General features: G+C 41.2%; 1 protein-coding gene across 3 annotated transcripts in view; it reads left to right on the forward strand.

Moving 5' to 3' along the window:
* Nucleotides 1-17,418, forward strand: part of LOC141107751 (gap junction delta-2 protein-like) — a 94,103-nt gene that overhangs the window by 67,066 nt on the left and 9,619 nt on the right. For 2 of the 3 annotated variants that reach the window (XM_073598686.1, XM_073598684.1), the window contains exon 1: nucleotides 10,602-10,712. The exons of the other annotated variant lie outside the window; for it this stretch is intronic. In XM_073598686.1, the coding sequence (XP_073454787.1) occupies nucleotides 10,636-10,712 (77 nt within the window). In that variant the 5' untranslated portion in view covers nucleotides 10,602-10,635. Of the gene's footprint in view, nucleotides 1-10,601; nucleotides 10,713-17,418 lie in introns of those variants that run through there. 3 annotated transcript variants of the gene reach the window in all.

Here is a 17,418-nt window from a genome sequence, read left to right on the forward strand (position 1 = left end):
AGAGGAGGCTGTGGGGACTGGAATTAAAGCCTGGAGGATCGGGTAAGTAAAAGCACTTCTTGTGGTTTCCTGGAACCTAATTGAGCATTTAACCCTTGCAGTGCAGAAACAGCCCCAGTGCAAGGGAATATTTTTGTTTCCCCCGGAGTTTACCTTTAAACTTATAGTATCTGAACTAATTAACGTGCTCCCTATTAGTCATCTGGGCCTGCTCAGTTTGTGATATAAGTCCTTAATTATGCTAATTTAGCTGCCTTAAAATCCCATGTATCGGCCGTAGAAGGTCAGAACAATCTCCTCTTTCTAAAGCCTCGTAGACACGGTACAAAAATCAGAAGGGGTTTGTCATTTGACAGACGGTTGTCCGAAGTTCTTACCATTAGTACTCTCCTTTCAACAATTGCTTTTCAATTTTTGGCCAACAAATGTTGGATGACAGGGTAGTAAATATTTGTCAAACGACAGCTCCACGTCAGATTTTCGGATGGTCAGTACACAAATCCGCCACACAAAAGTCGAAAGTACAAACACGCATGCTCAGAACCAATGCTCACCAAAGCAAGTAATTAGCAGAAGGGGTCCAAAGGGTGGCGCACAAGCAGTGGCGGTGCGTCCATAAGGGCGCCGCCCCCTCTCTCTTGCCACCCCCCCCCCCCTTTCACCATTAGATAGATTCGTGCATTGCATGAATTTATCTATGGCCGCCGCTGCCACCCCCTATTCAGGCGCCCAGCCCCTTTTTGGTTGCAGGGTGCCTGAATTACAGCGGAGGGGGTGATTTTGAAGCACCTGATTAGAGCCATGGGCTCTAATAGGCGTCAAAACAGGTGACCTGCGAGCACCATGCTGGGCGCTCGCAGGTCACTCAGCTGTCTGTTAGAAAAGCGAATGAATATTTGCTTTCCTAACACTAAACCGCCTCTCCGCCAATTAGGTGCTCGGATCTGTTACCGGTCACCTGATTGGCTGAAACCACAGGCGCTGTGATTGGACGCCAGGTGTCCAATCATAGCAGAGGACGGGAAGAGAAGACGGGAGAAGACATCGAGGAGCTGTCCCACTGAGACAGGTAAGTGCAGACAGGGGGCCGGTGGGGGGCATACTGGCAGCATTTGATATGGCACAGTGGCTGCGTTTGATGGGGCACAGTGGGAGCAATTGATGGGCACAGTGGCAGCAATTGATGGGCACAGTGGCGGCAATTAATGGGCACAGTGGGAGCAATTGATGGGCACAGTGGCGGCAATTGATGGGCACAGTGGCTGTGTTTGATGACACAGTGGCTGCGTTTGATGGCACAGTGGCAGCAATTGATGGGCATAGTGGCTGCATTTTATGGGGCACAGTGGCTGCATTTGATGGCACAGTGGTGGCAATTGATGGGCACAGTGGTGGCAATTGATGGGCACAGTGGCTGCGTTTGATGGCACAGTGGCTGCGCTTGATGGCACAATGGCTGCGTTTGATGGGCACAGTGGCAGCAATTTATGGGACACAGTGGCTGCATTTTATGGGGCACAGTGGCTGCATTTGATGGCACCATGGCTGTGTTTGATGGCACAGTGGCGGTAATTGATGGGCATAGTGGCGGTAATTGATGGGCACAGTGGTTGCATTTGATGGGCACAGTGGCGGCAATTGATGGGCACAGTGGCTGCGTTTGATGGGCACAGTGGCTGTGTTTGATGGCAGTGTCTGCGTTTGATGGCACAGTGGCCGCAATTGATTGGCACAGTGGCTGCGATTAATGGCACAGTGGCTGCGATTGATGGTACAATAAGGCTGCAATTGATGGGTTTTTTTTCAGAATTTTTCAGTTTTTTTGTGCCCCTCAAAACATTTTGAGCACCAGCCGCCACTGCGCTCAAGAACTGAAATTCCTCATAGTACGTCACTACGTTCATGTTTGTGGCACGATAATTGTGTACCGTTAGTATGCAAAACAAGATCCTGGCACACGCCCTTTTGACAAAAATCAGATGCTCGGTTGTCCAACAATCGTACCGTAGTGAGGCTTTATTGTCCTCACACGTGTATTGAAATAAAGCCTTTGCACTTGGTGACAGGACGCCTGTGGGGTTTATTTACTAAAGGCAAATGTACTACTCACATTGCAAGGGATCTTGCAATTTTGCAAGGGAATGTTCCCTAGAGCTTGGTGAATGAGGTGAAGCTCTGCTGACTTCCATCATCCAATGGTGTGCACGTAAAAAAATTTTTTTTTGTTTTTTTTCCTTGCATGTGATTTGGGTAGTCTTTGCAAAGTGAAATTTCACCACATTCACTAAGCTCTGGGGAAATTCATTTTCAAAGTAAACAGCCTGCTTGCCTTAATAAATCAACCCCTTTTTTCAAATGAGGGTTGGTTTGAAATCGTCCCGTCAGTAGCTGTCAGTGAAGTACTGCGAATAGTTTGCTGTCCTGTCAGTGACTTCTCGACCATGGGAAAGTTAGCGTGGATGAAGTTTGCAAGCAATCTCTAGCAGAGGGAAAGTCAGACATCAGCTGCTCCGGCACATCTTCGTGCGAATTCCTCTCCGCTCCCACTAGGGCATTGTGCAGTCAGTGGCACTGTGTGTGTGCGTTGCATGTCTAGAGCCCTGTGGTACAGTCTGGCACATGTGTGACTGGCCTTTCCATCTGCTCCTCGCTGCACGCAGTCAGGAAGCGGCCATCGCTCTCTGCATGACAGAACTGCAGTCCTCCAGTCATAGATGTACTCTTTTATTATGTATAGGACGTTTCAGGACCCCATCTGCTTCTACTGCCCTTCTACTGTCTACAATGTGACAGACAGCTTATATCAATCACTGCAATACAGTGATAAAAGCAATAGTGGCAAGCGTACAACAAATTCTTATATAAACATATAGAAATGTTTTTATTATATACTGCACCATACCTTACCAATTTTCTGAGATGAGAGAGAGGGGCATCTTTTACCAAAAAGCGTGCAGACTAAAGCCCCGTACACTCGGATTTTCCGACAGAAAATGTTGGATGTCAGACTGTTAGCAGAAAATCCGACCGTGTGTATGCTCCATCGGACAATTGTTGTCGGACTTTCCGCCAACAAATGTTGGCTAGCATGTCTTCAAATTTTCCGCCAACAAATGTCTGTTGTCGGATTTTCCGAGCGTGTGTACACAAGTCCAAAGTATAAACGCATGCTCGGAAGCAGAATCGGTCGGTCTTGTAAACTAGCGTTCGTAATGGAGAATTAACATTCGTGATGTGGCAAATTATGAAAGCTCAAAATGCAGAAATGCAGCGCACATTCTCTTCTTCTTTAATGGGATAATAATGAAGCTGCTTTGCTGGTGATATTGATGGATTTATTGCAAACAAATTTTCAAAGGCTTTTTTTTTCTAGTGATATCAAGAATAATATTATTATGCTTTTTTTTAAATTATTTGTGCAAGTTACCACAACACCATTATCCCGTAGTTTTTAAGAACAAAGATACAACTATGTTGGTGTCCCTTGTCAATTTTACATTATATTTTTTTAAATGTAACTGCCTACTCCCAAACTGTCATTTGAAGTAAAACACATAGCCAAGTATTATTCTACACAGTTTTTTTATTGTGCATTAAAAAAAGAAAACAAATAAAATTAGACACTCTGCTATTAGAACTTAACCAAAAAGTGCATTCTATGCATCCAAAATTATATAGAAAATATACCAAATCAAATCATTATTCAACCAACAAAAATAATATCAAAGCAATAACTCCAAGGCCAATAATAAATAACACGTTATCTCCTCTGATTCCGAAACATGGCTGGTTGACGAACGGCCGTTCAGAAACGAACTGAAAAGCACGAAATGAAAACGCGAAAAGAAAAGCACAAATCAACACTCACCAAACTTCTACTAACACGAAATTAGCAGAAGGAGCCCAAAGGGTGGCGCTAAAGAGCTGAAGAACCACGTAGTGCGTCTAGTACGTCACTACGTTCGTAATTGTTGGCCAACATTTGTGTGACCGTGTGTATGCAAAACAAGTTTGGGCCAACACCCTTCGGACAAAATTCCACGGTTTTGTTGTCGGAAAGTTCGATCGTGTGTACGAGGCAGAAGAATACGTCACTACCATGTCTCCTTGTAGAGGGTGCTTACTGTTTGCAGAGGTCAATAGGGGCACAACTTCTCCTTTAAGCCCTGGTTCACACTGGTGCGATTTGACATCTCAAATCACATGTCAAATTGGCGGCAATTGCTGGCAATGGCACCGTCCTAATCGGTGCGACGCCACACCGATTTCAAAAAGTAGTTTCTGTACTACTTTTTGCGATTTCAGCTTGCAATTTCCATTGACATTTGTGCAGAAATCCGCACAGATGTCTGTGAAATCGGGACTGACACACGGGAGTGAAATTGTGCGAGTTTAGCTGAACTCGCACGGCTTCATTGCCGCAGCTCAGTGTGAACCTGGGCTAAATGTTATATATAAGAGTAATCTGCAGTTACAAAAATACAGGATTCTTCTCCTTATTCACTTCTGAATAACAAGGCTGAACTCCAGCTAACACTTTTTTAGGCAGTTACTGCAACAGCGGTTATCTTTTTGGGATAAAGGTTTTACATAAATTAATAAAAGCTGATCATTTATAAGCACCCCCATCAATGTTCAATGGTTTGTCCCAGCCATCTAACTGCTAGTTTTGTTGGATGGCTTGGTCTGTTAAAGGAAGTTGAAAAGTAACAGAATTACTAGCCGGATAACCAGGTAAAAATAAAGGAAATGCTAAAAAAAAAAAAAAAAAAAAAAAAAAAAATGCAATATATGCTGCAATATATTACATTTTTGTTTTTGGGTTTAATGCAGCTTTAAAGTGGTTGTAAACCCTTTACAACCACTTTTTACTACAGGCAATCCTATAATAGGGCTTACCTGTAGCTACCATGGATATCTCCTAAACCAGTTTAGGAGATATCCCCTGTATCAGCATGTGCTGACGTCATCGGCACATGTGCGCTGAAGCAACGGCACATTGCCATTGCACATGCCATTGCTTCAGATGACGTGCTGCTACCGCTGGCTCCTACGCATGCGTGGGAGTGACGTCATCGCGGCTCCGACTAATCACAGCGCTGGAGCCCACGATACCCGGAAATAACTCCGGGAGACATTTCACTAGCCAAAGCGGTGTGCCGGGACTGCTGCAGGGGCATCGATCTAAGGTAAGTATATTATATCATAATGGGCTAGTATGGTAAGTGTCGTTTATGTGCAATTTTTTAAACTGGTGATGGGGTCTCTTTAACCACTTGCAGTCCGCTCCATAGCAGATTTACTGCGACAGGGAGGCTCTTCTGTGCAGAATCACGTATATATGCGTTATTCTGCACTTCCGCCTAGGGGGGGGCGCATGCTCGCTGCCTGTGGTCTGTGTTTCATCACATTAGGCGACCCATCAGATTTTGTAACGGAAGTGACGTTCCGTCGTGGCCATCTTGCTACACCCCGCACTTGTCCACAGTAAGGATACAGTGAGAAGGCGGCAAGCGGACATCTTGTTACACCCACCGGAGTCTTGCATTTCACATTTATTTTTAACAGTAAACTCATTTTATATAGTGAAATTCAGTATTTTGAAATCCGTCTGACTGTTTTGATGTTGAATTTTCAAAGCAGTGGTCTTCTGTCAGATTAGCAAACCTGTGAGATCAGCAAACTACTTGCCACTGCTTTTAAAATTCAATATCCAAATTGTCAGACGCATTTAAAAATGCTGTATTTCACTATATTATTATTATTATTATCATTATTATTCAGGATTTATATAGCGCCAACAGTTTACGCAGCGCTTTACAATATAAAAAGGAGACAATACAGTTATAATACAATAAAAGAGGGCCCTGCTCAGAAGAGCTTACAATCTAATAGATATAAGCTCAGTTTACTGTTAAAAATAAGTGTGAAATGCAAAACTTCAGTGGGTGTAACAAGATGTCCGGTTTACTGCTGACGCACGGGCGCTGTAAGTGTGAAAGTGCCCTATAGATGCTTTAACGTTCAGGTAAACCAATCGATATACCCTTATTGGGATTTTTTAACCAAAACTATGTAGCAGAATACATATTGGCCTAAATTTATGAAGAAATTTGATTTTTTTTATTGAATATGTTTATTGCAGAACGTAAAAAAAAAATATATATATATATATATATATATATATATATATATATATATATATATATATATTTTTTTTTTTTTTTTTTTCAAAATTGTCTGGCTTTTTTTGTTTATAGCGCAAAAAATTAAAAACGCAGAGGCGATCAAATGCCAGCAAAAGAAAGCTCTATTTGTGGGGAAAAAAATTGCATAAATGTTATGTACAGCATTGCATGTCCATGCCATTGTCAGTTAAAGTAATGCAGTGCCGTATTGCAAAAAGGGGGGTAAAACTTCCGGAGGTCAAGTGGTTAAGTGTAAAGGTTGGATTTAGGGGTTAAGTTAAAGTTTGGAGTTACTTTTTTGGATTTGGTTATTTTTTTCACTAGTGATAAGTTTGTACAGAAAGAGAACTACAGGGGATAGAAAAATTCCCCAGATTTCTCACTTGAGTTGATTGATAAAGTCTGCATGCAAAGCACATAGTAGTAATATGATGCATGCAGGTGTGAAAAATGCTGTAAATTAAGAATGCTTTTAGAAATAGAAATAGAAGTGTTAATAGTTTATTTTTTATCAGTAAACAAAATGGAAAGTAAATAAATAGAAGAGAAATCCAAATCAAATCAATATTTGGTGTGACCACCCTTTGCCTTCACAACAGCTTCAATTCTTCTAGGTACACTTGCACGGTTTTTGAAGGAACTCGGCAGGTGGGTTATTTCCAACATCTTGGAGAACTAACCACAGATTTTCTGTAGATGTAGGCTACCTCAAATCTTTCTATCTCCTCATGTAATCCCAGACGGACTCGATTATGTTGAGATCGGGGCTCTGTGGGGACCAAACCATCACTTCCAGGGCTCCTTGTTCTTCTTTACACTGAAGATAATTCTTAATGACATTGGCTGTATGTTTGGGGTCGTTGTCCTGCTGCAGAATAAATTTGGTGCCAATCACACTCCACCCAGATGGTATGGCATGATAGATAAGTATCTGCCTGTATTTCTCAGCATTGAGGACACCATTGATGACCAAATCTCCAACATTTGCAGAAATGCAGCCCCATACTTGCGAGGATCCTCCACCAGGCTTCACTGTTGCCTGCAGACATTCATTATTGTACCGCTCTCCAGTCCTTCGGTGAACAAACTGCCTCCTTCTACAGCCAAATATTTAAAATTTTGACTCATTAGTCCAGAGCAGCTGCACCCCAGTTCCTATGCTGTCTTGCATAATTGAGTCGGTTAGCCTCGTTTCCATATTTCGAAGGTATGGCTTTTTGGCCGCAATTCTTACATGAAGACCACTTCTGGTCAGACTTCTCCAAAACAGTAGATGAGTATACCTGGGTCCCACTAGTTTCCACCAGTTCTATGTTGATGGCACTGCTTGATATCTTCCATTGTTGAAGGGAGGTAAGCATGATGTGTCTTTCATCTGCTGCATGAAGGCTGGCTGACGTATCTACAGTCCTCAGCGGTGCCCATGTCTTTGTGCTTCTTCAGAAGAGCTTGAACAGCAAATCCTGAAACCCCAGTCTGCTTTGACATCTTTGCCTGGGAGAGACTTTGCTGATGCAGTATAATTACCTTGTGTCTTGTTCCTGTGCTCAGTCTTGCCATGGTGTATAACCTGTGACATGAAACTGTCTTCCATAACCTCCCCTTAGTAGAGTAGCAGAGTTTGGCTGTTCCTTCAGCTTAATGCCTTCTACACAACTGTTTCTGTTTCAGTTAATGTTTGTGTTTCAATCTACATATGAAATTGATGATCATTAGCACCTGCTTGGTATAATTGATTGAAGCCAAAGGGTAGTCAGACCAAATATTGAATTGATTTAGATTTTTACTCTCTTTGCTAAATTAGCATTTTCTAAATTGATAAAAATATACAATTAAAATACAAATTGTTAACAGCATTCTTACTTTACAGAATTTCTTCATACCTGCCTAAAATGTTTGCACAGTAATATAAATATATATAAATAAATAAATATATATATATATATATATATATATATATATATATATATATATATATATATATATATATATATATATATATATATATATATATATATATATATATATATATATATTGCTATAGTATATTGCTATTGCTAAGTATTGGGACGCCTGACTTTACACGCACATGAACTTTAATGGACATTCCGACAACAAAATCCTAGGATTTTTTCCGACGGATGTTGGCTCAAACTTGTCTTGCATACACACGGTCACACAAAGTTGTCGGAAAATCCGATCGTTCTAAACGCGGTGACGTAAAACACGTACGTCGGGACTATAAACGGTGCAGTGGCCAATAGCTTTCATCTCTTTATTTATTCTGAGCATGCGCGGCACTTTGTCCGTCGGATTTGTGTACACACGATCGGAATTTCCGACAACGGATTTTGTTGTCGGAAAATTTTATATCCTGCTCTCAAACTTTGTGTGTCAGAAAATCCGATGGAAAATGTGTGATGGAGCATACACACGGTAGGAATTTCCGACAACAAGGTCCTATCACACATTTTCCGGTCGGAAAATCCGACCGTGTGTACAGGGCATAAGTCTGTAAGGTTCAATATTGAGTTGCCCACCCTTTGCACCTTTAACAGCTTTAACTCTTCTGGGAAGGCTGTCCATAAGGTTTAAGGAGTGAGTCTATGGGAATGTTTAACCATTCTTCCAGAAGCGCATTTGTGAGGTTAGGCACTGATGTTGGATGAGAAAGCCTGACTCCAATTCATCCCAAAGGTGTTCTATCGGGATGAGGTCAGGACTCTGTCCAGGCCAGTCAAGTTCCTCCACCCCAAACTCGCTCATCCATATCTTTATGGACCTTGCTTTGTGCACTGGTGCGCAGTCATGTTGGAACAGGAAGGGGCCATCCCCAAACTGTTAGCACAAAGTTGGGAGCATGAAATTGTCCAAAATGTCTTGGTATGCTGATGCCTTAAGAGTTCCCAACCACTGAAAAACAACCCCACACCATAATCCCCCCTCCACCAAATTTTACACTTGGCACAATGCAGTCAGGCAAGTATCATTCTCCTGGCAACTGCCAAACTCAGACATGTCCATCGGACAGAGAAGCGCGATTTGTCACTCCAGAAAACACGTCTCCACTGCCCTAGAGTCCAGTGGTGGCGTGCTTTACACTACTGTATCTGACGCTTTGTATTGCACTTGGTTATGTAAGGCTTGGATGCAGCCGCTGCGCCATGAAAACTCATTCCATGAAGCTTTCTACACACTGTGGTTGTGATGTTCTAAAGGCCACATAAAGTTTGGAGGTCTGTAGCTGTTGACTCTGCAGACAGTTGACGACTTCTGCGCACTGTGCGCTTCAGCATGACCCCGCTCTGTCATTTTACGTGGCCTACCACTTCATGGCTGAGTTGCTGTTGTTTCCAGTTGCTTCCACCTTGTTATTATACCACTAATAGTTGACTGTGGAATATTTAGTAGCAAGGAAATTCCATGCATGGACTTATTGCACAGGTGGCAAGCTATCACGGTACCACGCTTGAATTCACTGAGCTCCTGAGAGCTACCCATTCTTTTACAAATGTTTGTAGAAGTAGTATGCATGCCTAGGGGCTTGATTTTTTACACCTGTGGTCATAGAGAGGTGATTGGAACAGCTGAATCCAATGATTTGGAAGGGTGTCCCAATACGTTTGGCAATATAGTGTGTGTATATATATATATATATATATATATATATATATACACACAGTATATTTTAGAAGGCTGGCCAGAGGCTACCCTGAATTTGTAGGAGGAGTCTGAGGGCTATATATCCCTCCTCCTCCTCTATCTGATCCTTCATCGGCTCACATTCGGGTTCCCACCTGTTCCCCCATACTTTCATTATTTCATTTACATCTATTACATATTCATTCAGCGTATGCCCTCTTTTAGGCATACTGACCAGCTAGGCCAAGGCACACCTCAGGTCTTGGTAGTTAGGGTTATCGCATTTCCAAGTGAAGACTCTGACTCTATATATATATATTTATATATATATTTTATATATATATATATATATATATATATATATATATATATATACATATACACATATGTACTGTATATACAGTATGCTTAACCATGTAGTACAAAGGCTCGGTGGATATGCTAAAGTGCAGTTTTTGAATAGTGCATACATCAGATATTCTGCATGTGATAGATGCAAATCCTTATTGTAGATAACTACAGCCCAATAAATGCTCAGCAAGCTGGTCCTGCCACTACACTTGAAGTCCACTTTCACAGCAGCTTGCATAGCATAGATAGATCTCTTCTCTAATGTACAACAAAAGATTGCCTTGTATTCCTCAATCCATCTCCCCTCACATTTGCTACATTGATATGCAACCACAGAAGTGGGTGCAGCAGAACAGGGCTGGGGCTGCCCCTTTAAAGACTCAGACAGTGCTGTCCTCCCACCATCGAACAGCACCACTTCGACGTGTCGCAACTAGTTGCCTAGTAACTGGCAATGCTACCTGCCCGCTTACAGGAAAAGAAGATGAAGGAGGCGGTGGACTCCAACATGCTGCTCTGGAATAAGGATACGTAAGTACACACTTTACTACAGTCAGTAAGACAATAGATTACAAGCAGGCAGCTTCTGCATTAAAATTCATACTTCATATGAATCCATGCGGCATTTGCCAGCATTCCCAAATAACATATTGCTTTGAGGTTAAAAAAAGGACCATTTTCTTGCCTTGAATGAAAAACAAACTACTGCCCCCAACATCATGTGAGCCAAAGTCTAGGCAGTCTGGATCACATGGTCTGTGCCTACTAGGTGCGTTGTGAAATGATTCACATGATTAGAGACTGCATAGAGTTTATTGTGTCCTCTCTACAAAAGGTGCAGTAAATCATCGTGTAGCACAACTAAACCCAAGGCTGAGCAAATGTGGCTGCTCAGCTTTTCATAAATTAACACGTACTGGTAAGAATTTATACTCTATGCCAGGGGTCTCCAAACTACAGCCCGTTGTCCACATACAGCCCGCTACAAGGTTTTATGTGGCCTGCAGTTAGGGTCAGTAGGGTGTGCGCTGACTAAGGATTAAAGGAGTATTAGATCCAAAAGCAAATATTATGTCATCTACTGTATAATATACATACATTTTATTGCAGCTTACCAATTCTTAGATGTGGTGACTGCATTAATTTTTTTTTTTAGGCTTTCTTTGCTTATTTTATACCTGGTAATCTAGACAGTAGGTTTGCTGTTAAAAGAACAAGCTCTCTTGCAGATGTTGCAATTAGAGGGATGAGACAAACCATTTACCACTGATGCGGGTGCTTGCAATGATCAGCTTTTATTTATTTATTTATGTAAAACCTTTATCACAAAAGAAAGAAAATGTTGCTGTAACTGCTTATAAAGTGTGAGCTGGAGTTTGGCTTCAAATTGTTAGTGTATCCAAATCTGATAGTCCATCTAACGTTCACCTTCCCCCAGACTGACAATGCTGCTGTCCAAAGGTGCCCCTTCTGCTCCTTTATCCAGAGTGGAGACACTCTTAAGCCTCGTACACACGATCGGATTTTCCAAAGACAAAACCTCAGACTTTGTCTGAAGGTGTGTGCCTGGATTTTGTCTTGCATACAAACGACAAGAATTGTCGGACAAAAAACAGGAACGTACTGACGTACTACGTGTACTACGCCTTCTGCTAATTTCATGTTAGTAGAAGTTTGGTGAGTGTTGATTCACGCTTTTCAGTTCGTGCTTTTCAGTTTGTTTCTGAATGGATGTTCGTCAACCAGACATGTTGGCGGAATCAGAGGAGATAACGTGTCAATTATTATTGGCCTTGGAGTTATTGCTTTGACCCAAGTCCAGTCCAGGAACAGGAGGAGTTCTTGGACCAAAAATCGGTTTCTTTATTAATGGTGACCAATTATGTCATATGCCTTTGCTGCGGGAGCTCCAGGAGAATAATCCGGATGATTTTCGGAATTATCTCCGGATGACGGACTCCTGCTTTCACCAACTTTTGGCATTGTTGACCCCCTATATTAAGAAGCAGGACACATGCATGAGGCTTTTATTTTATCTTTTGGTTGAATAATAATGATTTGATTTGTTATATTTTCTATATTTTTGGATGCATAGAATGCACTTTTTTGGTTAAGTTCTATTGGCAGATAACATGTCTAATTTTATTTGTTTTCTTTTTTTAATGCACAATAAAAAATTGTGGAGAAAAATACTTGGCTTGTGTTTTACTTCAAATGACAGTTTTGGAGTAGGCAGTTACATTAAAAAAAAAAAACAACGTAAAATTGACAAGGGACACCAACATAGTTGTATCTTTGATCTTAAAACCACAGGATAATGGTGTTGTGGTAACTTTCCCAAAGAAAAAGAAAAAAAAAAGCATAATAATATTATTCTTGCTATCACTAGAAAAAAAAAGCCTTTGAAAATTCATTTGCAATAATTCCATCAGTATCACCAGCAAAGCAGCTTCATTATTATCTCATTAAAGAAGAAGAGAATTGTGCGCTGCATTTTGAGATCTCATAATTTGCAGAGTCACGAATGTTAATTCTCCATTATGAACGCCAACAATTGTCCGATGGAGCATACAGACGGTCGGATTTTCCGCCAACAGTCTGTCATCGCACATTTCCCGTCAGAAAGTCCAATCGTGTGTACGAGGCTTTAGGCTTCAAGTACACTGGTAGCTTCTAAACTTGAGTTTATTTGCCAAATTTCCTAAACTTCCTAAACTTGGATGTAAACCCTCACACATACCCAGTTAAGTGAACAGCCTCAGATGATACACAAAGATTAAACAAATCTCCCTATATAAGTTTTACATGTATATCTGCTGTCTTCAGCTTTATATATTCTTTAGAAAATTCACATCAGGTGTTACAGATTTTCTCTTCCTGTTCAGCACTGAGTGTGAAGTCTGGGCATACAGCCAAGACAGCTGATTGGAGGAAAGGCACACACCCCCACCCCACATTGGCAAAGTAAGGAAGGAATGTGCAGAGATGTGCTCTGACAAGTCAAGCTGTCTGCTAATTAATTATAGTTATAATTAGTTTAATTATATAGTTATAGCAACCTCCCACGACACAAATTTGCTTTTATCTCCTGTGTCGGAGCACTTGTCAGAAGTTATCAGGCTTATAACAGAGCTACAGAGCAGGAGAAAGCCACAGGACAGGGCTTTGGAGAGAGATAAGAAAACACTACAGATATATGTGCCCAGCTCAAATTTCATGAATCAAATTTAATGGTTTACATTCACTTTGACTCCATAAAAGTCTATGTGTCCATGTACACATAGGCTTTTAGCAGGGTTTAGGAGCTGCCACATTTAGGTCATGTTAAACCATTCTTCTGCGTTCAAGAAAAAAACGCTTTGAACACCGACCACAGGAAAACACAAGTTGTGACAAAATTACGGTAAAGCACGTTTTTCTTTTTTACAGCGTTTTCCCAAGGCCACGGTCAGGGTAGGCCAGTGTACATGTAGCCTAATACATATATCAGGTGAAAACAGAGGGGGGAAGCCTATAAATAGAAAACAAATGCAGCCACCACATCTAATGATTGGTAAGCTGCAATATATTACATTATAGGTTGTGGGTTTAATACTGCTTTAAGGTCAGCAGACGCTGCCTATTGTCTCCACTTCTGATGTAACATGGGACTTTGAGGGGACCCTGATGTAAGGGGAGAATCTGACAGGGATTGGATGTAAGGGGAGCTCTGATAGGGGCCCTAATATGTGAGGAACTCTGACGTAAGGAGAACTTTATTGCCTACAGAGGGACCTTGATGTTTTTTTGTTTTTTTTTTCTCAGTCCATGATGATTTGTAAAATATACAATGGGTCTTCATACTGAAAATTTTGGAGACTCCTGCTCTGCGCTGATTTTTTTTTTTTACTGTACCCATATTCTTCCAAATGGCCACGGAGAATTCGGATTCTGTTGTAGCAATTATTATTATAAAAAAATATATTTTATTCTACAATTTAGTAAAGCAATCTCAATGTATCTTTGTATCTAGCACAGGAAAGGTGCACATGTACAGGGCAATACACTGAACAATACAAAGATTCCCCAGCCAATGTGTTTTGGGGGTTTGACAATAGACATGTGCATGGCTCAAATTTTGGTCATGGACAGGAGTCTAGGAGTGACGTCTGCATGGGCGTGGTCACCGAGCGACCCCTACCCCCATGTTTACTTACCAGTAAGCGGCTGTCATTTGGCGACTGTCTCTCGACGAGACAACTTGTGTTTGGCAGGCCTCAGGGTTTTTTTTTTTCTTGCGGGTCAACGTTCATCTCGTTTGAAGCTGGATTTACATCAGGGGACATGTTTGATTTATTTTTATTTTTTTTTAAACAAATGACTTGTCAAAATCTGTTGTGTTTTTATTAACTTTGACTTTATTGTTGAATGAGTAGGGGTACCCCCTACTCATTCACATAAGGGGGGGCAGTATCTCCTTGTTAAAGAAGGCTTCCAGATTCTGATAAGCCGCTAACACCCCCCCCCACACACACCCACAGGGTTAGATTTTTAGGGGGACCCCACACCAGTTTTCTTTAATCTCGGCATGGGACCACCACGCTGTTTTTTTTTTTGGTTTGTTTTATTTAATACAGGCAATTCTTTTGTTTACATTACAATTCTTTTGTTTACATTCTGCTGTCAGCAGGGACTAGTGACCAAACAAGATTTTGAAAACTGTCCAATTGATCTTTATTTCAAAAAAGTCTTTGGCCAAGGCTGTCTGCTTTTCCCATAGACCTAGGATTTTTTTCCCAATTTTGCTTGGATCAGATGATTCTCAGCTTGTTTTTAAAGATGACTTCAAGTCCACTAATGGGCAGCTGATGGGATAATGTTGAGAATTCACTTCTGTAGTGGCCGATGTAGTGAGATCAATGTACATCCTGGTTCAAGGGTGGGTAATTCATTTTCCCAAGGGATCACATGAGAAAACTGGGACTGTTATGGAGGGCCCAACTTAATTCTAGCAATCTTATGTATTAGGTCTCCAGTTTATGACAACCCAGGCTCCAAAAACCCTTACAGTATGTTTGCAGTCTTTGACCATACTTGTAACATACTTACAGTCTCTAATTGCATTTCTGTAGTATTATATATACAGTGGGTAAATTAAGTATTGAACACAAATAAATATATTTCTAAAGGTGCTATTTACTTGAAATTTTCACCACATGGCGGTAACAACCCATGCAATCCATGCATACAAAGAAACCAAAAAATACATTTAGAAATTAAGTTATATGTAATCAAATTGAATGACACAGGGAAAAAGTATTGTACACGCTAACTAAAATCTATTTAATACTTCGTACAATCCTTTGTTGGTAATGACAGCATCAAGATAACTCCTGTATGAAGAAACTAGTGGCATGCATTGCTCAGGGGTGATTTTGGCCCCTTCTTCCACTCAAACAGTCTTCAAATCTTGAAGGGTCCGTGGGCCTCTTCTATGAACTCTGATCTTTAGTTCTTTACATAGATTTTCTATTGGATTCAAGTCAGGTGACTGGCTGGGCCATTCTAGCAGCTTCATTTTCTTTCTTTGAAACCAAGTTTCCTTGGCTTTGTGTTTGAGATCATTGTCTTGCTGAAATGTCCACCTTTATTTCATCTTCATCATCCTGGTAGATGGCAGAAGATTTTTATCAAGAATGTCTTAATTTTCCATTCATCCTTCCTTCAAGTTTCAGTACCGTATGCTGTTCTACCCAGGTAATTGTGAACCTGGGAAGGTCCATAAGTACGTAAACATGTAGAAAACAAACAACTGGTGCTAGGAAGAACAATATGTACATTTGCTCATGAAATAGGTCTCTTGGTAAAAATGGGCAGCTGACCTGTGGTTTTAACACTCCCCGGTGCCCTCCCTTGCTGTAAAATAACAACTGGATGGGGCTGTTCACATGCTGCTGTCACGATGTTTTGCTTCGCAACCGCAGCATTTTTAACTTGGGATGCAGAGTTTGACAAGCGGCACCACTTCTCAAACCCACCCATTGAGTTCAGTGAAGCTGACAGGCTCACAGAGGCATGCTGACAGTAGAGGCATCACGGGCCAGACAGGAACAGCCAAACAGCCGGATGTGGCCTTGGGGTCTGTCCTAGTTCATCCATTCTAAAAAATCAGTTTTACACAGAATACTGTTTTAACGTAATGTCATTTTACTCATCTCCATAATTACTGGAGCATGATTTTCATAAACTGCTGTAACTGGGTAAGTTACTCTTTAGTCTCTGTCTTTCACCCATATTGCCTTATGCCGCGTACACACGGTTGGATTTTCCAATGGGAAATGTTGGATGTGAGCTTGTTGTCGGAAAGTCCAACCATGTGTATGCTCCATCGAACATTTGCTGTCGGACTTTCCACCAACAAATGTTTGATAGCAGGTCCTCAAATTTTCCGCCAACAAAACTTTGTTGTTGGAATTTCCGATCGTGCGTACACAAGTCCGATGCACAAAAGTTCACGCATGCTCGGAATCAAGCAGAAGGAGCCGAAATGGCTATTGAACTTCCTTTTTCTCGGCTTGTCATACGTCTTGTATGTCACCACGTTCCCACGTTTGTAATTGTTGGCCAACATTTGAGTGAACGTGTGTATGCAAGACAAGTTTGAGACAACAACCTTCGAACAAAAATCCACGGTTTTGTTGGCGGAAAGTCTGATCCTGGGTATGGGGCATAATGCATGGATATTCATTCTCACGAAAGCATTGTCTGGTCAAATCAGCTTGGTATAAGTGTTTACCAGCCCAGCACAAATGAGAAATGACATGAGAGTGTTTCATTAATATCCACAGCCCTCGTCATACGGACATGACAGATGTACAGGCTCTGATTACACCTGGACAAGGTTCATGGTTATTACACGACCTGCTCCCAGCGGTTGGTACAATAGTTTCCTTCCTATAATCATCCATATTTGTTCACTGGAAAAATAAATATTTAAAATGTATTCGGTGAGTTGTATAAAACAGGATTAAGCATGCTGTAATGTCATTCAACGGTAAATCCATATTAATGTGTAAGTAAAAGTTATATTTCATGAGACAGCTCTGCTGATGTGTGGTGACTGCACCTGCAGGGGTAGTACCAGCTGTTCAAGTGTATTTGCATTACATGAAGCAGCACATTCAAAAAGATCTCTTTGTCTATGGTAGTTTCATTCCTAGCTGCCAAAATTAAAGTGCAACAGTGAAATGCTATTTAG

Source organism: Aquarana catesbeiana, linkage group LG09 (genome assembly GCF_042186555.1).
Source record: "Aquarana catesbeiana isolate 2022-GZ linkage group LG09, ASM4218655v1, whole genome shotgun sequence".
Classification (NCBI taxonomy): domain Eukaryota; kingdom Metazoa; phylum Chordata; class Amphibia; order Anura; family Ranidae; genus Aquarana; species Aquarana catesbeiana.